The 22,500-nt window shown below is 41.6% G+C and overlaps 1 protein-coding gene across 2 annotated transcripts in view; it reads right to left on the minus strand.

Annotated features, from left to right (window-relative positions):
• The window catches only part of gramd2ab (GRAM domain containing 2Ab), a 44,022-nt gene that overhangs the window by 4,518 nt on the left and 17,004 nt on the right, over positions 1–22,500 (minus strand). For both annotated transcript variants that reach the window (XM_081355554.1, XM_081355553.1), the window contains exons 3-9: positions 9,505–9,562; positions 8,859–8,931; positions 8,612–8,715; positions 6,697–6,795; positions 5,067–5,138; positions 4,557–4,619; positions 3,717–3,876 (exon numbers count right to left, since the gene is read on the minus strand). In XM_081355554.1, the coding sequence (XP_081211680.1) occupies positions 3,717–3,876; positions 4,557–4,619; positions 5,067–5,138; positions 6,697–6,795; positions 8,612–8,715; positions 8,859–8,931; positions 9,505–9,562 (629 nt within the window). The remainder of the gene's footprint in view (positions 1–3,716; positions 3,877–4,556; positions 4,620–5,066; positions 5,139–6,696; positions 6,796–8,611; positions 8,716–8,858; positions 8,932–9,504; positions 9,563–22,500) is intronic.

A 22,500-nucleotide genomic window follows, 5' to 3' on the forward strand; every position in this document is an offset into this window, starting at 1 on the left:
ATAAAATAATATATAATTTAAAATTGTTTATTTCAAACTCTTTAATTTCATATATTATATAATTTATATATAACAATTTATTAATACTGATATACAGTATATAAAAAAATATGAAATAAAATAAATTAGTAATTTATATAATGTAGAATATATATATATAATTATAAATATATATATTGTATAAGATGATTATATATATATTATATTATTTTTTATATAGTTTATAACTATTTATTTCAAATTCATTAATTATCATTTATATATAAAATAATTTTAATTAACTATTTAAATTATTAATTATACACTAATGTATGCTAATATACATCATATACAGCTCTGAAAAAAATTAAGAGACCACTGCAAAATGATCAGTTTCTCTGGTTTTACTATTAATAGATGTGTGTTATAACATTTTTGTTTTATTCTATAAACAATGTATGATAACATTTCTCCCAAATTCCAAATAAAAATATTGTGATGTACGGTGTGTGTGTGTGTGTGTGTGTGTGTTACCCTGCAGCGGCGTCTCAGTGATGTACGGTGTGTGTGTGTGTTACCCTGCAGTGGCGTCTCAGTGATGTACGGTGTGTGTGTGTGTGTGTGTTACCCTGCAGTGGCGTCTCAGTGATGTACGGTGTGTGTGTGTGTGTGTGTGTGTGTGTGTGTGTGTGTGTGTGTTACCCTGCAGTGGCGTCTCAGTGATGTACGGTGTGTGTGTGTGTGTGTGTTACCCTGCAGTGGCGTCTCAGTGATGTACGGTGTGTGTGTGTGTGTGTTACCCTGCAGCGGCGTCTCAGTGATGTACGGTGTGTGTGTGTGTGTGTGTTACCCTGCAGTGGCGTCTCAGTGATGTACGGTGTGTGTGTGTGTGTGTGTGTGTGTGTGTGTTACCCTGCAGTGGCGTCTCAGTGATGTACGGTGTGTGTGTGTTACCCTGCAGCGGCGTCTCAGTGATGTACGGTGTGTGTGTGTGTGTGTGTGTGTGTGTGTTACCCTGCAGTGGCGTCTCAGTGATGTACGGTGTGTGTGTGTGTGTGTGTGTTACCCTGCAGCGGCGTCTCAGTGATGTACGGTGTGTGTGTGTGTGTTACCCTGCAGCGGCGTCTCAGTGATGTACGGTGTGTGTGTGTGTGTTACCCTGCAGCGGCGTCTCAGTGATGTACGGTGTGTGTGTGTGTGTTACCCTGCAGTGGCGTCTCAGTGATGTACGGTGTGTGTGTGTGTGTGTGTGTTACCCTGCAGTGGCGTCTCAGTGATGTACGGTGTGTGTGTGTGTGTTACCCTGCAGCGGCGTCTCAGTGATGTACGGTGTGTGTGTGTGTGTGTGTGTGTGTTACCCTGCAGTGGCGTCTCAGTGATGTACGGTGTTGTGTGTGTGTGTGTGTGTGTGTGTGTGTGTTACCCTGCAGCGGCGTCTCAGTGATGTACGGTGTGTGTGTGTGTGTTACCCTGCAGTGGCGTCTCAGTGATGTACGGTGTGTGTGTGTGTTACCCTGCAGCGGCGTCTCAGTGATGTACGGTGTGTGTGTGTGTGTGTGTGTGTGTTACCCTGCAGTGGCGTCTCAGTGATGTACGGTGTTGTGTGTGTGTGTGTGTGTGTGTGTGTGTGTTACCCTGCAGCGGCGTCTCAGTGATGTACGGTGTGTGTGTGTGTGTTACCCTGCAGCGGCGTCTCAGTGATGTACGGTGTGTGTGTGTGTGTGTGTGTGTGTTACCCTGCAGCGGCGTCTCAGTGATGTATGGTGTGTGTGTGTGTGTGTTACCCTGCAGTGGCGTCTCAGTGATGTACGGTGTGTGTGTGTGTGTTACCCTGCAGCGGCGTCTCAGTGATGTACGGTGTGTGTGTGTGTGTTACCCTGCAGTGGCGTCTCAGTGATGTACGGTGTGTGTGTGTGTGTGTGTGTTACCCTGCAGTGGCGTCTCAGTGATGTACGGTGTGTGTGTGTGTGTTACCCTGCAGCGGCGTCTCAGTGATGTATGGTGTGTGTGTGTGTGTTACCCTGCAGTGGCGTCTCAGTGATGTACGGTGTGTGTGTGTGTGTGTGTGTTACCCTGCAGCGGCGTCTCAGTGATGTACGGTGTGTGTGTGTGTGTTACCCTGCAGTGGCGTCTCAGTGATGTACGGTGTGTGTGTGTGTGTTACCCTGCAGCGGCGTCTCAGTGATGTACGGTGTGTGTGTGTGTGTGTGTGTGTGTGTGTTACCCTGCAGCGGCGTCTCAGTGATGTACGGTGTGTGTGTGTGTGTTACCCTGCAGCGGCGTCTCAGTGATGTACGGTGTGTGTGTGTGTGTTACCCTGCAGTGGCGTCTCAGTGATGTACGGTGTGTGTGTGTGTGTTACCCTGCAGTGGCGTCTCAGTGATGTACGGTGTGTGTGTGTGTGTTACCCTGCAGTGGCGTCTCAGTGATGTACGGTGTGTGTGTGTGTGTGTGTGTTACCCTGCAGTGGCGTCTCAGTGATGTACGGTGTGTGTGTGTGTGTTACCCTGCAGCGGCGTCTCAGTGATGTATGGTGTGTGTGTGTGTGTGTTACCCTGCAGTGGCGTCTCAGTGATGTACGGTGTGTGTGTGTGTGTGTGTGTTACCCTGCAGCGGCGTCTCAGTGATGTACGGTGTGTGTGTGTGTTACCCTGCAGCGGCGTCTCAGTGATGTACGGTGTGTGTGTGTGTGTGTGTGTGTGTTACCCTGCAGCGGCGTCTCAGTGATGTACGGTGTGTGTGTGTGTGTGTGTGTGTGTGTTACCCTGCAGTGGCGTCTCAGTGATGTACGGTGTGTGTGTGTGTGTGTGTGTTACCCTGCAGTGGCGTCTCAGTGATGTACGGTGTTGTGTGTGTGTGTGTGTGTGTGTGTGTGTGTGTGTGTGTTACCCTGCAGTGGCGTCTCAGTGATGTACGGTGTTGTGTGTGTGTGTGTGTGTGTGTGTGTGTTACCCTGCAGTGGCGTCTCAGTGATGTACGGTGTTGTGTGTGTGTGTGTGTGTGTGTGTGTGTTACCCTGCAGTGGCGTCTCAGTGATGTACGGTGTTGTGTGTGTGTGTGTGTGTGTGTGTGTGTGTTACCCTGCAGCGGCGTCTCAGTGATGTACGGTGTGTGTGTGTGTGTTACCCTGCAGCGGCGTCTCAGTGATGTACGGTGTGTGTGTGTGTGTGTTACCCTGCAGCGGCGTCTCAGTGATGTACGGTGTGTGTGTGTGTGTTACCCTGCAGTGGCGTCTCAGTGATGTACGGTGTTGTGTGTGTGTGTGTGTGTGTGTGTGTGTGTTACCCTGCAGCGGCGTCTCAGTGATGTACGGTGTGTGTGTGTGTGTTACCCTGCAGCGGCGTCTCAGTGATGTACGGTGTGTGTGTGTGTGTTACCCTGCAGCGGCGTCTCAGTGATGTACGGTGTGTGTGTGTGTGTTACCCTGCAGTGGCGTCTCAGTGATGTACGGTGTTGTGTGTGTGTGTGTGTGTGTGTGTGTGTGTTACCCTGCAGCGGCGTCTCAGTGATGTACGGTGTGTGTGTGTGTGTTACCCTGCAGCGGCGTCTCAGTGATGTACGGTGTGTGTGTGTGTGTTACCCTGCAGCGGCGTCTCAGTGATGTACGGTGTGTGTGTGTGTGTTACCCTGCAGTGGCGTCTCAGTGATGTACGGTGTTGTGTGTGTGTGTGTGTGTGTGTGTGTGTGTTACCCTGCAGCGGCGTCTCAGTGATGTACGGTGTGTGTGTGTGTGTTACCCTGCAGCGGCGTCTCAGTGATGTACGGTGTGTCTGCTGCGCTCAGGCTGCTCGTGGAGTTTCCCAGCAGATCCGGCAGAGATGAAGACACTGAGGGAGCCGACGCTTTCCTCCGCCACGTCAACACCGGCGTGAAGTCCGCGCTCACCGGGAACTCATCCTGAACATCAGTGAGACATAAGTTAGAAATGCTGAGACGTCTCAGAGCATCGGCTCACCATTGGCCAGCATCACACACATGACCAGCGTCAGCCAATAGCGAGCCTCCGTTCTGATGTATAACCCAGAAGCGCTGCGCTGTTACACTCGTGAACTCACTCAGAGAAACACAGAAGAACACGAAGAGTTGAATAAAGTCGTTATTTTTGCGCACAAAAAGTATTCTCGTCGCTTGATGAACTGAAGGTTGAGCCACTGGAGTCACTTGGACTATTTTAAACATTGTCTTTACTAACTTTCTGTGCCGGCAAGTTTCACTAACACAGAAGCCTATGGAGGAGTGAGACAGCTCTCAGATTTAATCAGAAATATCTTAATTTGTGTTCTGGAGATGAACGAGAGTCTGACGGGGTTGAACAACATGAGGGAGAGTAATTACTGACAGAATTATCATGTTTGGGGGAACTAACCCTTTTTCTACAGTATCGACTCACGACAGTAAAATCGGGCATTCTAAGTCAATCTACTGCAGGATTTCCTCTCTCAATCAGTAGAAAATGTGTTTAACACTGAAAACACACACACACACACACCGTCATATACCGTGAAACTGGTATAATTTTGAAAAATACCGTGATATAACTGTTTGGTCCCACCGGCCAGCACGAGTGTTTCTCTTACCGTGGACAGAGATCCCGGCTCCTCCAGGAACTGCTTCAGGCTCAAGCTCTTCTTCCCGTTCACCTGAGGATCAAACACACACACACATCACCCTCTGCTCTCCGTCACACTCACACACACACTGAGTGATTATCAGGGCTGGGAAACGAGTCATCGCATCCAAAATAAAAGATTGTGTTTACATAATATATGTGTGTGTACTGTGTGTAATTATTTTGTATATATAAATACAGACACATATGCATGTATATATTTAAGAAAAATTAGCATGTATAAACTGTATATATAATTTATATTACATATAAATATTTTATATATAAATAACACATTTTTCATTTTTCACAATATATAACATGCATGTGTGTCTGTGAGTATTTATATATACAAAATAATTACACACACATATATTATGTAAACACAATCTTTTATTTTGGATGCGATTAATCGTTTCACAGCCCTAGTTATTATAATACAATATTGTAAACGAAAGCCTGATAATGTGTGTGTCACCTGCAGGTGTGTGCAGATCCTCCTGAGCACGTCATACACACTGTCCCGCGACAGCAGAGACACAAACACATACTGACAAAGAGAAAGAACCTTGTTACAATTGAATAAAGTCTCTTAAGGAACTTAACTAAACTAATTTAAAGTCCCCCTGTGGTGTAAATCCAGCTTTTAATGTTGTTTATGTGTCTATGTGGTGTTTTTAATCTGCTTTAAGACAAACCATGTGTAAATTCATAAGTCGACAGCATTGCTGAGTATTTCCTCCTTAAAACTGCAGTGAACCAAAGACAGTCTCAAACACACACTTTGAAATCGCTGGTGTTTCTGACGTCACAAACTACCTTGTAACCAATCAGATCAACGTGTGATCGTCAACCAGTGGATCTCTGAGCTGAGTGAGTGAGTGGAGGCGGGGCTCATTTGCATATTCATAGAACCACGCATACTAAATGAGGCAAGGGTGTCGAGTTACAGTCAAGCTATTTTAAGTGAAATGGAAAACAAGAAAGTTTATGTAAATTCAAATTATTTTTTATACCCCATTGGCAGATATATAATTATATATATATATAATTATGTCAAAGCTGTCTAGGAGATATAATTAAAGGGGGGGTGAAATGCTATTTCATGCATACTGAGTTTTTTACACTGGTAAAGAGTTGGATTCCCATGCTAAACATGGTCAAAGTTTCTAAAATTAAATTGTACGTTTGAAGGAGTATTTCTGTGCCAAAAATTGTCCTTCCGGTTTGTCACAAGTTTCGGAAAGTTTTTTTCGAGTATGGGCATGTGTGACGTCAGATGTAGCTGAATTTCCTTATATGGGTCCTAAGGGCACTTCTCCGGTAAGATCGCGGGCGCGCGCGCACTCGTAGACCAGAGCAAGAGAGCGAAAGCAGTTCGCCATCAAAGCGCCCTGCCCGGCTTTTGGGAAGCCAATGTCACCAAAGAAGTGTGTTTTTGGTTGCCAGAGCAAGACAACCCTGCACAGATTCCCAAAGAACCATAAGGCATCCGTGGATGGAGTTTGTTTTTCCTGAGCATAAACGGAGTTGTGCAAGAATGTTTGTTCCCTGCATTTCGACGATGATTGTTTTAAAGCCCAGATCGACGGATTTGCAGATCGTCTAATGCTTAAGGATCGAGCAGTCACAATGATAAACGTTCGGTGAGTAAAACTGCTTCTAATCTATTGTCTCTGTGTCTTGTTAGCTCGGCGCGTTAGCACAGCTTTAGCTTCGCCCACACGGCCCGCCTCCAGCCGCTCGTTTTTTTTCCGGAAAGACTCGGTACATCCTATCTTTCTTAATATAATATAATAAAACTAAAGACTTTTTGGAGATATGAAGGATGCAATATTACTCTATAGGTACTCAAGATTAACAGGAGATTGAGTGAAAATGAGCATTTCACCCCCCCTTTAAGAAATCAACGGGTGAATTGTGATTTGTTTTTGTTTTTGTTCTTGGCAAATACAGTATAAAATCTGCCGTCACGATGGACTCTGCATCCAGTGATCTTTCTGAACTGTGTTTTGCATCATCAGTGTTTGATGACACTGGTGAACCTGCAGGTCGTGTGTGTGTGTGTGTGTGTGTGTGTGTGTGTGTGAACCGCTTGCGTTCTTCACCTTCTGGCTGGTGTCGGTGGTGATGGCGAGACCGTTGGGAACCAGTCCTGCGGTTTTGTGTTTCTTCACCAGTCGCACAGACACCACCGGGATGGCGACCTACACCACCAAACACAACAACCACATGATCAGAATAATCATATCGATTATCACTCTCTGATAAAAACATCACATGTAAGCAGTCGTTATGAGGACTTTCACTTTGGATAAAAGCATCTGCTAAATGATCTAAACAAAATAACTGTGTCAGAGTTGAAGATCCTGGATCTTTGTACTCTATCATTCTATCAGCGTTAACAAACAAAACAAAGACAAAACAAACAGAACGGAAGATAAAAATGGGAAAAAACTCATCCAAATTTAGCCAAACCTGAACTGGACATCAGTGGAGTCAACAAAGCGGCGGGTTTAAATCAGGTCAGTATTCAGTTGTTCTAGAATCGCTGAGATATATTATAGTTTCTTTCATTTTGTGTTTGAATCTTTTAATGTGTTTTTTTAGCAGAAGATAATTTGTAATTACACCTTTTTTTTAAAATGCAAACAAATAAAACACATCCTAACAAATATGCATGAAAAAAAGACAGGGGTAATAATAATTGAACAGAAAAAAAAAAAAAAATTAAAATAAATTAGGAAAATAAAAACATCAACTAGTTTCTTTCATTCTGAATGAGTTGTCATAGATCTGATGCAGACGGATCAGACGAAACGACTGATAAGAGTTTTATACAGAACAGGACTTTCCTGATTTCCCCTAGACTTTTTTTTTTTTTTTGGCAAGATTTTATTCATTTCCAGATGGAAATCACCTCTCTTAAAATCCCCAGAAGTTTAATATGATGGCAGATATTCATATATTTAGTTTGTTTACATGCTAAAAGTATAATTAGGCATTAAAACATTATAACGCACAACAGAAAATATCAATGACTGTTAAATATTTCTGTAATATATCATGGGAGAAGAGATAAAAATAGGCTGTGTGAGTTTTTGTCTCATATTTATATCATGATATAGTTGAGCAATATCACACAAGTGCTATTTTTGTCCTGAACAGCACAAATGCAAATGCGATGCTGATTTTATACATACATTACATTTATACAATAAGAAGTTAATATTGTGTTATGTTTTAGACACAAAATTACCTGCTTTTGTGAACAAAAAAATTCCCTATAAAGCCAGAGCAGAACCGTTGAATCCGTTTCTGAATCGCATGTTGAGTGAATCAATCGGGTGAAACAATGATTCAATGACTCGTTCATAAAGAGAGCCATTTACTTCATTCCTGAATGAATCAGCTGTTTGAATGAATGAATGAATGATTCAATGACTCACTCATTTAGACATTTACCGCCACCTACTGGCAGTTTTAGTTTTAAACGAAAAAATATTTTTCCATTTTAATAAAAAAAATCTTTAAAGGTTACAATCATTTACACACCTTTATGGCCATAGAAGCCTAAATGTTTATGTGAAATAAATTATGTTTATATGCTTTTTTTTTTCTTCTAAAGCTACTTTTTGTAATGTCTATTTGACGCTTTTCTCATTTAACACAATAATGACTTTAAATTATTTCTCAGCCAAATTTGGTGTGCGATTAAATTGCATGTAATTAATTAGATAAAAAAAAAAATCGCAATCTCTTGACAGCCCTAATTTTAAAATGAACTTTTATTTGTATATTTTCATTTTAGTTTAAGTAATTTTGTTACATGCAATAATTACTTAGCTTTATTTTTATTTCAGTTTTAGAATTTCAAGTTTTTCATCTATATAAATATCATTTCAACTTTATTTTTAAATATTTTTTTATAGTTTTAGCTAACAGTACCAACACTGATGCAGATTTGATCACTGATAAATCTCGCATTATTTTGAACGTTAAAGAACTGTATTCGCTACAAACCTTAATGTCTTTGCCGAAAAGGTTTGCGTAGAAACACAGCCAGTTTCGGGAGATATAAAGCCGTCCTTGCAGCAGAATGTCCCGCAGAAGAGCGCAGGAATACACTGGAGAAAACAGGACATTTTGTGTGAAATACAATACATTTTTAGTCCAAATCTGATGCCGAATCCCAATGAAACCAGCGTAACAGTGGTTTACACATCTAGATATTGATGAAAGACACAGCATCACAAATCCGATACGTTACCCTTCATCAGGATCTCCTCCTTCGGGACGGTGGAGAACAGCTTGTGGTACTGAGAGTTGTATTTGCTGACGGTCTGTGAAGAGAAACATGTCGATGGAGACTTTTGCATTGGTTTAATCTTCCTCTCCATTCATGCATAACACAGCGGCATCTTCATGGCAAAGATGCTGAAAATCCGGAACTTTATTCTAACTTTCTCAACACTATCAGTTGAGAAACCTTCTCTAGAGGCCGTGCAACACTAAACTGACGGATATTCTCACATGACAGGAAGCGTTTAGTTTTGTACGAGTGGGAAACTCCCACGCTGGAAACTTCTTGATTCAGTTGCACCTGATAAAAACCACCGAAGGCTTTATGTTCATCCAGCGCCCGATGGGTTTTGACTTCATTAAAGCTGGGACTGAACTGGTGAGAGGCCCATAAGGAACAAGGCTTTGTAATATTTAACCACAATCTTGCATCATGGATGACTGATAAACACAACTGAGAAACTATTAATGCAAGATCTAAAGATACTTTTATCCAATGCATTTCAGGTGTGCTTTTAAGTATGTCTTTTTAAATCAGTAACTTTGAATCATACGTTACACAGAGATTGTTCATCTGCTGGATATTATCTGATTTAGACATGACATATACTTACTGAACCCCTGTAGCATTTCTTTACATCTTCATAAGACAGATCGTCAATCAGCTGGAGCCTGAAAACACAAATAAAGTACAATTATTACTAATGGTGTTAGTAGGTTAGTAATGGTGTTAAATATTTTAGTGGAAAAATTATTTATTCAGAAAATGTATAATACTTTTTTTTAGTTCATATAATACTACATATACATACATACATACATACATATATATATATCATACATTACAAATGGAAATTGTTTAACATATTTATATATTTTACATTCAATTAATATATAAATGAATTAAAATATTATATATATATAATTACAAATATAAAAACATTAATTTTATATTCAATTAATATATAAAAATAGTATATATTAATTCTATAATATATCATTTAAAATGATATAAAATATGTATATTATATTTAATATTCAATTATTATATAAAATATGATATATACACACACATTTGTGTATTCAATTAATATATAACAATTATATAATATATAATTTAAAATTATATCAAACATTTATATTATATTTCATATTTAATTATTATATAAAATATTATATAAACACACACATTTATTAAAAAAAATTTAATGCCAAATTTTTTTTTTGACAAAGCCAAAACAAAAGAAGCAAAAATGAAACTGAATAAAAATATTTAAACTGGAAAATTTGCTGGAAAACACAATTTAATCTATAGCAGTAACATGTTTGTGTTAAACACATAGATGCAAATCTTCTCATGATGAATATTCCTGCAATGCAAAATTGTTCCAGTTCAGTGCAATCAAACACATGGTCAAACATATTCACAAAAATAACACAGAAGTGCATTTCTCCTCACATAATGTCTCTGTCGAGATCCAAATATCATGCAAAATGTGTGCAGATAAATGATCATACAAACAGACATGAACCCCAAAAGCATCACTCCGGCTCCGGCCGCAGGCAAATACGTGCAAATGTACAAAGTGCATTTTCATATTTATTTACCAGGTCAAAACCTCAATGTCTTCCAACTTAAACAAACACACATCCACGAAACCAGCCTTTTGAATATTAGGACGTGGTCCCTCACACAACGATGATCATGTGACCCTGGACCACAAAACCAGTCACATGGGTCAATTTTTTTAGATAGAGATTTATACATCATATGAAAGCTGAATAAATAAGCTTTCCATTGGGCAATATTTGTCCGAGATACAACTATTTGAAAATCTGGAATCTGAGGGTGCAAAAAAATCTAAACATTGAGAAAATAATTGTAAAATTGTCCATTTATGTTTGTGATTTTGCTACATCTACTCAGAAAATACATGTTTTATATATTTACGGTAGGAAATTTAACAAATATCTTCATGGAACATGATCGTTACTTAATATCCTCATGATTTTTAGCATAAATTTTGACCCATACAATGTATTGTTGGCTATTGCCACAAATATACCCGTGCGACTCGTGACAGGTTTTGTGGTCCAGGGTCACATTTTAGTGGATCATGGCATCTAAGGATTGAAAACCCTGGTCTAGAGGAAACAATTTGGTGAATCGATGGTGATTTCTCATTCATTTCTTACAGAAAAATGCTGGACACAAAAACACAATGTTTGTGACTGCAATATTTCAGTATAACTGGAGGTCTTCACGTCTCATTTGCCTGGCTCCTTCACCTAATTCCCTGAACTTCCTCTCAGAAACAATCAATCATTGTTTATAACTTCTGGTGGCCAATGACTTCAGAGAAGTTTCCTCACGTTTCCTTCCTGAAGCGGCTCAGATGAAGGTAACTCCATCATTTCAGCAAGTAAACAGCACATTTCAGCCGTCAAATGTGATCATTATCCTTCGAATGGAGTAATCACAGCTAACAGGGAACGTTCTCAGAACTTTTTTTGTTATTTATAAATCCGTTCTGAACTGTTTTTTTTCTGAAAAGAAGAAGAAACCTTTCAGAAATAGTTCAGCAAAACCATCAGAGGAGAGGAAAAGTCTGCTCTCGTCAATGTTTTCACAAACTCATCTGAGCAAAAGGGCTTCTGTTTGCTGTGGCAAGTGTTTCAACATATATTACACACTGTTCTGGTTTGTTGCATTGATGACAGAAATTGCATAAATACAAATAACTCACAGTTCCTCTATAAGCGTAAAACAAATTCAGGAATTCACTCTGAGAATGAGAATGAACCTCATTGGTTCTTGCTGAAGCTCAAATGTGATGCGTAACACGAGAATGAACCTCATTGGTTCTTGCTGAAGCTCAAACGTGATGCGTAACACGAGAATGAACCTCATTGGTTCTTGCTGAAGCTCAAACGTGATGCGTAACACGAGAATGAACCTCATTGGTTCTTGCTGAAGCTCAAACGTGATGCGTAACACGAGAATGAACCTCATTGGTTCTTGCAGAAGCTCAAACGTGATGCGTAACACGAGAATGAACCTCACTGGTTCTTGCAGAAGCTCAAACGTGATGCGTAACACGAGAATGAACCTCATTGGTTCTTGCTGAAGCTCAAACGTGATGCGTAACACGAGAATGAACCTCACTGGTTCTTGCAGAAGCTCAAACGTGATGCGTAACACGAGAATGAACCTCATTGGTTCTCGCTGAAGCTCAAACGTGCTGCGTAACACGAGAATGAACCTCATTGGTTCTCGCTGAAGCTCAAACGTGCTGCGTAACACGAGAATGAACCTCATTGGTTCTTGCTGAAGCTCAAACGTGATGCGTAACACGAGAATGAACCTCATTGGTTCTTGCTGAAGCTCAAACGTGCTGCGTAACACGAGAATGAACCTCATTGGTTCTTGCTGAAGCTCAAACGTGCTGCGTAACACGAGAATGAACCTCATTGGTTCTTGCTGAAGCTCAAATGTGATGCGTCACTTGAGAATGAACCTCATTGGTTCTTACAGAAGCTCAAACGTGATGCGTAACACGAGAATGAACCTCATTGGTTCTTACAGAAGCTCAAATGTGATGCGTCACTTGAGAATGAACCTCATTGGTTCTTACAGAAGCTCAAACATGATGCGTAACACGAGAATGAACCTCATTGGTTCTTGCAGAAGCTCAAACGTGATGCGTAACACGAGAATGAACCTCATTGGTTCTTCCAGAAGCTCAAATGTGATGCGTAACACGAGAATGAACCTCATTGGTTCTTGCTGAAGCTCAAACGTGCTGCGTAACACGAGAATGAACCTCATTGGTTCTTGCAGAAGCTCAAATGTGATGCGTAACGCGAGAATGAACCTCATTGGTTCTTGCAGAAGCTCAAACGTGATGCGTCACTTGAGAATGAACCTCATTGGTTCTTACAGAAGCTCAAACGTGATGCGTAACACGAGAATGAACCTCATTGGTTCTTGCTGAAGCTCAAATGTGATGCGTAACACGAGATGAACCTCATTGGTTCTTGCTGAAGCTCAAACGTGATGCGTAACACGAGAATGAACCTCATTGGTTCTTGCTGAAGCTCAAATGTGATGCGTAACACGAGATGAACCTCATTGGTTCTTACAGAAGCTCAAACGTGATGCGTAAGACGAGAATGAACCTCATTGGTTCTTACAGAAGCTCAAACGTGATGCGTCACTTGAGAATGAACCTCATTGGTTCTTACAGAAGCTCAAACGTGATGCGTAACACGAGAATGAACCTCATTGGTTCTTACAGAAGCTCAAACGTGATGCGTCACTTGAGAATGAACCTCATTGGTTCTTACAGAAGCTCAAATGTGATGCGTAACACAAGAATGAACCTCATTGGTTCTTACAGAAGCTCAAACGTGATGCGTAACACGAGAATGAACCTCATTGGTTCTTACAGAAGCTCAAACGTGATGCGTAACACGAGAATGAACCTCATTGGTTCTTACAGAAGCTCAAACGTGATGCGTAACACGAGAATGAACCTCATTGGTTCTTACAGAAGCTCAAACGTGATGCGTCAGTTGAGAATAAACCTCATTGGTTCTTACAGAAGCTCAAACGTGATGCGTAACACGAGAATGAACCTCATTGGTTCTTACAGAAGCTCAAACATGATGCGTAACACGAGAATGAACCTCATTGGTTCTTACAGAAGCTCAAATGTGATGCGTAACACAAGAATGAACCTCATTGGTTCTTACAGAAGCTCAAACGTGATGCGTAACACGAGAATGAACCTCATTGGTTCTTACAGAAGCTCAAACGTGATGCGTAACACGAGAATGAACCTCATTGGTTCTTACAAAAGCTCAAACGTGATGCGTAACACGAGAATGAACCTCATTGGTTCTTACAGAAGCTCAAACGTGATGCGTAACACGAGAATGAACCTCATTGGTTCTTACAGAAGCTCAAACGTGATGCGTAACACAAGAATGAACCTCATTGGTTCTTACAGAAGCTCAAACGTGATGCGTAACACGAGAATGAACCTCATTGGTTCTTACAGAAGCTCAAACATGATGCGTAACACGAGAATGAACCTCATTGGTTCTTACAGAAGCTCAAACATGATGCGTAACACGAGAATGAACCTCATTGGTTCTTACAGAAGCTCAAACGTGATGCATAACACGAGAATGAACCTCATTGGTTCTTACAGAAGCTCAAACGTGATGCGTAACACAAGAATGAACCTCATTGGTTCTTACAGAAGCTCAAACGTGATGCGTAACACGAGAATGAACCTCATTGGTTCTTACAGAAGCTCAAACATGATGCGTAACACGAGAATGAACCTCATTGGTTCTTACAGAAGCTCAAACGTGATGCGTAACACGAGAATGAACCTCATTGGTTCTTACAGAAGCTCAAACGTGATGCGTAACACAAGAATGAACCTCATTGGTTCTTACAGAAGCTCAAACGTGATGCGTAACACGAGAATGAACCTCATTGGTTCTTACAGAAGCTCAAACGTGATGCGTAACACGAGAATGAACCTCATTGGTTCTTACAGAAGCTCAAACGTGATGCGTAACACGAGAATGAACCTCATTGGTTCTTACAGAAGCTCAAACGTGATGCGTAACACGAGAATGAACCACATTGGTTCTTACAGAAGCTCAAACGTGATGCGTAACACGAGAATGAACCTCATTGGTTCTTACAGAAGCTCAAACGTGATGCGTAACACGAGAATGAACCTCATTGGTTCTTACAGAAGCTCAAACGTGATGCGTAACACGAGAATGAACCTCATTGGTTCTTACAGAAGCTCAAACGTGACGCGTAACACGAGAATGAACCTCATTGGTTCTTACAGAAGCTCAAACGTGATGCGTAACACGAGAATGAACCTCATTGGTTCTTACAGAAGCTCAAACGTGATGCGTAACACGAGAATGAACCTCATTGGTTCTTGCTGAAGCTCAAATGTGATGCGTAACACAAGAATGAACCTCATTGGTTCTTACAGAAGCTCAAACGTGATGCGTAACACGAGAATGAACCTCATTGGTTCTTACAGAAGCTCAAACGTGATGCGTAACACGAGAATGAACCTCATTGGTTCTTACAGAAGCTCAAACGTGATGCGTAACACGAGAATGAACCTCATTGGTTCTTACAGAAGCTCAAACGTGATGCGTAACACGAGAATGAACCTCATTGGTTCTTACAGAAGCTCAAACGTGATGCGTAACACGAGAATGAACCTCATTGGTTCTTACAGAAGCTCAAACGTGATGCGTAACACGAGAATGAACCTCATTGGTTCTTACAGAAGCTCAAACGTGATGCGTAACACGAGAATGAACCTCATTGGTTCTTACAGAAGCTCAAACGTGATGCGTAACACGAGAATGAACCTCATTGGTTCTTGCTGAAGCTCAAACGTGATGCGTAACACGAGAATGAACCTCATTGGTTCTTACAGAAGCTCAAACGTGATGCGTAACACGAGAATGAACCTCATTGGTTCTTGCTGAAGCTCAAATGTGATGCGTAACACAAGAATGAACCTCATTGGTTCTTACAGAAGCTCAAACGTGATGCGTAACACGAGAATGAACCTCATTGGTTCTTACAGAAGCTCAAACGTGATGCGTAACACGAGAATGAACCTCATTGGTTCTTACAGAAGCTCAAACGTGATGCGTAACACGAGAATGAACCTCATTGGTTCTTACAGAAGCTCAAACGTGATGCGTAACACGAGAATGAACCTCATTGGTTCTTACAGAAGCTCAAACGTGATGCGTAACACGAGAATGAACCTCATTGGTTCTTACAGAAGCTCAAACGTGATGCGTAACACGAGAATGAACCTCATTGGTTCTTACAGAAGCTCAAACGTGATGCGTAACACGAGAATGAACCTCATTGGTTCTTACAGAAGCTCAAACGTGATGCGTAACACGAGAATGATCCTCATTGGTTCTTACAGAAGCTCAAACGTGATGCGTAACACGAGAATGAACCTCATTGGTTCTTACAGAAGCTCAAACGTGATGCGTAACACTAGAATGAACCTCATTGGTTCTTACAGAAGCTCAAACGTGATGCGTAACACGAGAATGAACCTCATTGGTTCTTACAGAAGCTCAAACGTGCTGCGTAACACGAGAATGAACCTCATTGGTTCTTGCAGAAGCTCAAATGTGATGCGTAACGCGAGAATGAACCTCATTGGTTCTTGCAGAAGCTCAAACGTGATGCGTCACTTGAGAATGAACCTCATTGGTTCTTGCTGAAGCTCAAATGTGATGCGTAACACGAGATGAACCTCATTGGTTCTTGCTGAAGCTCAAACGTGATGCGTAACACGAGAATGAACCTCATTGGTTCTTGCTGAAGCTCAAATGTGATGCGTAACACGAGATGAACCTCATTGGTTCTTACAGAAGCTCAAACGTGATGCGTAAGACGAGAATGAACCTCATTGGTTCTTACAGAAGCTCAAACGTGATGCGTCACTTGAGAATGAACCTCATTGGTTCTTACAGAAGCTCAAACGTGATGCGTCAGTTGAGAATGAACCTCATTGGTTCTTACAGAAGCTCAAACGTGATGCGTAACACGAGAATGAACCTCATTGGTTCTTACAGAAGCTCAAACGTGATGCGTCACTTGAGAATGAACCTCATTGGTTCTTACAGAAGCTCAAATGTGATGCGTAACACAAGAATGAACCTCATTGGTTCTTACAGAAGCTCAAACGTGATGCGTAACACGAGAATGAACCTCATTGGTTCTTACAGAAGCTCAAACGTGATGCGTAACACGAGAATGAACCACATTGGTTCTTACAGAAGCTCAAACGTGATGCGTAACACGAGAATGAACCTCATTGGTTCTTACAGAAGCTCAAACGTGATGCGTAACACGAGATTGAACCTCATTGGTTCTTGCAGAAGCTCAAACGTGATGCGTAACACGAGAATGAACCTCATTGGTTCTTACAGAAGCTCAAACGTGATGCGTAACACGAGAATGAACCTCATTGGTTCTTACAGAAGCTCAAACGTGATGCGTAACACGAGAATGAACCTCATTGGTTCTTACAGAAGCTCAAACGTGATGCGTAACACGAGAATGAACCTCATTGGTTCTTGCTGAAGCTCAAATGTGATGCGTAACACAAGAATGAACCTCATTGGTTCTTACAGAAGCTCAAACGTGATGCGTAACACGAGAATGAACCTCATTGGTTCTTACAGAAGCTCAAACGTGATGCGTAACACGAGAATGAACCTCATTGGTTCTTACAGAAGCTCAAACGTGATGCGTAACACGAGAATGAACCTCATTGGTTCTTACAGAAGCTCAAACGTGATGCGTAACACGAGAATGAACCTCATTGGTTCTTACAGAAGCTCAAACGTGATGCGTAACACGAGAATGAACCTCATTGGTTCTTACAGAAGCTCAAACGTGATGCGTAACACGAGAATGAACCTCATTGGTTCTTACAGAAGCTCAAACGTGATGCGTAACACGAGAATGAACCTCATTGGTTCTTACAGAAGCTCAAATGTGATGCGTAACACGAGAATGAACCTCACTGGTTCTTACAGAAGCTCAAACGTGATGCGTAACACGAGAATGAACCTCATTGGTTCTTGCTGAAGCTCAAACGTGATGCGTAACACGAGAATGAACCTCATTGGTTCTTACAGAAGCTCAAACGTGATGCGTAACACGAGAATGAACCTCATTGGTTCTTGCTGAAGCTCAAATGTGATGCGTAACACAAGAATGAACCTCATTGGTTCTTACAGAAGCTCAAACGTGATGCGTAACACGAGAATGAACCTCATTGGTTCTTACAGAAGCTCAAACGTGATGCGTAACACGAGAATGAACCTCATTGGTTCTTACAGAAGCTCAAACGTGATGCGTAACACGAGAATGAACCTCATTGGTTCTTACAGAAGCTCAAACGTGATGCGTAACACGAGAATGAACCTCATTGGTTCTTACAGAAGCTCAAACGTGATGCGTAACACGAGAATGAACCTCATTGGTTCTTACAGAAGCTCAAACGTGATGCGTAACACGAGAATGAACCTCATTGGTTCTTACAGAAGCTCAAACGTGATGCGTAACACGAGAATGAACCTCATTGGTTCTTACAGAAGCTCAAACGTGATGCGTAACACGAGAATGATCCTCATTGGTTCTTACAGAAGCTCAAACGTGATGCGTAACACGAGAATGAACCTCATTGGTTCTTACAGAAGCTCAAACGTGATGCGTAACACGAGAATGAACCTCATTGGTTCTTACAGAAGCTCAAACGTGATGCGTAACACGAGAATGAACCTCATTGGTTCTTACAGAAGCTCAAACGTGCTGCGTAACACGAGAATGAACCTCATTGGTTCTTGCAGAAGCTCAAATGTGATGCGTAACGCGAGAATGAACCTCATTGGTTCTTGCAGAAGCTCAAACGTGATGCGTCACTTGAGAATGAACCTCATTGGTTCTTGCTGAAGCTCAAATGTGATGCGTAACACGAGATGAACCTCATTGGTTCTTGCTGAAGCTCAAACGTGATGCGTAACACGAGAATGAACCTCATTGGTTCTTGCTGAAGCTCAAATGTGATGCGTAACACGAGATGAACCTCATTGGTTCTTACAGAAGCTCAAACGTGATGCGTAAGACGAGAATGAACCTCATTGGTTCTTACAGAAGCTCAAACGTGATGCGTCACTTGAGAATGAACCTCATTGGTTCTTACAGAAGCTCAAACGTGATGCGTCAGTTGAGAATGAACCTCATTGGTTCTTACAGAAGCTCAAACGTGATGCGTAACACGAGAATGAACCTCATTGGTTCTTACAGAAGCTCAAACGTGATGCGTCACTTGAGAATGAACCTCATTGGTTCTTACAGAAGCCCAAATGTGATGCGTAACACAAGAATGAACCTCATTGGTTCTTACAGAAGCTCAAACGTGATGCGTAACACGAGAATGAACCTCATTGGTTCTTACAGAAGCTCAAACGTGATGCGTAACACGAGAATGAACCTCATTGGTTCTTACAGAAGCTCAAACGTGATGCGTAACACGAGAATGAACCTCATTGGTTCTTACAGAAGCTCAAACGTGATGCGTCAGTTGAGAATGAACCTCATTGGTTCTTACAGAAGCTCAAACGTGATGCGTAACACGAGAATGAACCTCATTGGTTCTTACAGAAGCTCAAACATGATGCGTAACACGAGAATGAACCTCATTGGTTCTTACAGAAGCTCAAACGTGATGCGTAACACGAGAATGAACCTCATTGGTTCTTACAGAAGCTCAAACGTGATGCGTAACACAAGAATGAACCTCATTGGTTCTTACAGAAGCTCAAACGTGATGCGTAACACGAGAATGAACCTCATTGGTTCTTACAGAAGCTCAAACGTGATGCGTAACACGAGAATGAACCTCATTGGTTCTTACAGAAGCTCAAACGTGATGCGTAACACGAGAATGAACCTCATTGGTTCTTACAGAAGCTCAAACGTGATGCGTAACACGAGAATGAACCTCATTGGTTCTTACAGAAGCTCAAACGTGATGCGTAACACAAGAATGAACCTCATTGGTTCTTACAGAAGCTCAAACGTGATGCGTAACACGAGAATGAACCTCATTGGTTCTTACAGAAGCTCAAACGTGATGCGTAACACGAGAATGAACCTCATTGGTTCTTACAGAAGCTCAAACGTGATGCGTAACACGAGAATGAACCTCATTGGTTCTTACAGAAGCTCAAACGTGATGCGTAACACGAGAATGAACCTCATTGGTTCTTACAGAAGCTCAAACGTGATGCGTAACACGAGAATGAACCTCATTGGTTCTTACAGAAGCTCAAACGTGATGCGTAACACGAGAATGAACCTCATTGGTTCTTACAGAAGCTCAAACATGATGCGTAACACGAGAATGAACCTCATTGGTTCTTACAGAAGCTCAAACGTGATGCGTAACACGAGAATGAACCTCATTGGTTCTTACAGAAGCTCAAACGTGATGCGTAACACAAGAATGAACCTCATTGGTTCTTACAGAAGCTCAAACGTGATGCGTAACACGAGAATGAACCTCATTGGTTCTTACAGAAGCTCAAACGTGATGCGTAACACGAGAATGAACCTCATTGGTTCTTACAGAAGCTCAAACGTGATGCGTAACACGAGAATGAACCTCATTGGTTCTTACAGAAGCTCAAACGTGATGCGTAACACGAGAATGAACCACATTGGTTCTTACAGAAGCTCAAACGTGATGCGTAACACGAGAATGAACCTCATTGGTTCTTACAGAAGCTCAAACGTGATGCGTAACACGAGAATGAACCTCATTGGTTCTTACAGAAGCTCAAACGTGATGCGTAACACGAGAATGAACCTCATTGGTTCTTACAGAAGCTCAAACGTGATGCGTAACACGAGAATGAACCTCATTGGTTCTTACAGAAGCTCAAACGTGATGCGTAACACGAGAATGAACCTCATTGGTTCTTACAGAAGCTCAAACGTGATGCGTAACACGAGAATGAACCTCATTGGTTCTTACAGAAGCTCAAACGTGATGAGTAACACGAGAATGAACCTCATTGGTTCTTGCTGAAGCTCAAACGTGATGCGTAACACAAGAATGAACCTCATTGGTTCTTACAGAAGCTCAAACGTGATGCGTAACACGAGAATGAACCTCATTGGTTCTTACAGAAGCTCAAACGTGATGCGTAACACGAGAATGAACCTCATTGGTTCTTACAGAAGCTCAAACGTGATGCGTAACACGAGAATGAACCTCATTGGTTCTTACAGAAGCTCAAACGTGATGCGTAACACGAGAATGAACCTCATTGGTTCTTACAGAAGCTCAAACGTGATGCGTAACACGAGAATGAACCTCATTGGTTCTTACAGAAGCTCAAACGTGATGCGTAACACGAGAATGAACCTCATTGGTTCTTACAGAAGCTCAAATGTGATGCGTAACACAAGAATGAACCTCATTGGTTCTTACAGAAGCTCAAACGTGATGCGTAACACGAGAATGAACCTCATTGGTTCTTGCTGAAGCTCAAACGTGATGCGTAACACGAGAATGAACCTCATTGGTTCTTACAGAAGCTCAAACGTGATGCGTAACACGAGAATGAACCTCATTGGTTCTTACAGAAGCTCAAACGTGATGCTTAACACAAGAATGAACCTCATTGGTTCTTGCTGAAGCTCAAATGTGATGCGTAACACAAGAATGAACCTCATTGGTTCTTACAGAAGCTCAAACGTGATGCGTAACACGAGAATGAACCTCATTGGTTCTTACAGAAGCTCAAACGTGATGCGTAACACGAGAATGAACCTCATTGGTTCTTACAGAAGCTCAAACGTGATGCGTAACACGAGAATGAACCTCATTGGTTCTTACAGAAGCTCAAACGTGATGCGTAACACGAGAATGAACCTCATTGGTTCTTACAGAAGCTCAAACGTGATGCGTAACACGAGAATGAACCTCATTGGTTCTTACAGAAGCTCAAACGTGATGCGTAACACGAGAATGAACCTCATTGGTTCTTACAGAAGCTCAAACGTGATGCGTAACACGAGAATGATCCTCATTGGTTCTTACTGAAGCTCAAACGTGATGCGTAACACGAGAATGAACCTCATTGGTTCTTACAGAAGCTCAAACGTGATGCGTAACACGAGAATGAACCTCATTGGTTCTTACAGAAGCTCAAACGTGATGCGTAACACGAGAATGAACCTCATTGGTTCTTACAGAAGCTCAAACGTGATGCGTAACACGAGAATAAACCTCATTGGTTCTTACAGAAGCTCAAACGTGATGCGTAACACGAGAATGAACCTCATTGGTTCTTACAGAAGCTCAAACGTGATGCGTAACACGAGAATGAACCTCATTGGTTCTTACAGAAGCTCAAACGTGATGCGTAACACGAGAATGAACCTCATTGGTTCTTACAGAAGCTCAAACGTGATGCGTAACACGAGAATGAACCTCATTGGTTCTTGCTGAAGCTCAAACGTGATGCGTAACACGAGAATGAACCTCATTGGTTCTTACAGAAGCTCAAACGTGATGCGTAACACGAGAATGAACCTCATTGGTTCTTACAGAAGCTCAAACGTGATGCGTAACACGAGAATGATCCTCATTGGTTCTTACTGAAGCTCAAACGTGATGCGTAACACGAGAATGAACCTCATTGGTTCTTACAGAAGCTCAAACGTGATGCGTAACACGAGAATGAACCTCATTGGTTCTTACAGAAGCTCAAACGTGATGCGTAACACGAGAATGAACCTCATTGGTTCTTACAGAAGCTCAAACGTGATGCGTAACACGAGAATAAACCTCATTGGTTCTTACAGAAGCTCAAACGTGATGCGTAACACGAGAATGAACCTCATTGGTTCTTACAGAAGCTCAAACGTGATGCGTAACACGAGAATGAACCTCATTGGTTCTTACAGAAGCTCAAACGTGATGCGTAACACGAGAATGAAC

Source organism: Scardinius erythrophthalmus (genome assembly GCF_964197995.2).
Source record: "Scardinius erythrophthalmus genome assembly, chromosome: 24".
NCBI classification, from domain to species: domain Eukaryota; kingdom Metazoa; phylum Chordata; class Actinopteri; order Cypriniformes; family Leuciscidae; genus Scardinius; species Scardinius erythrophthalmus.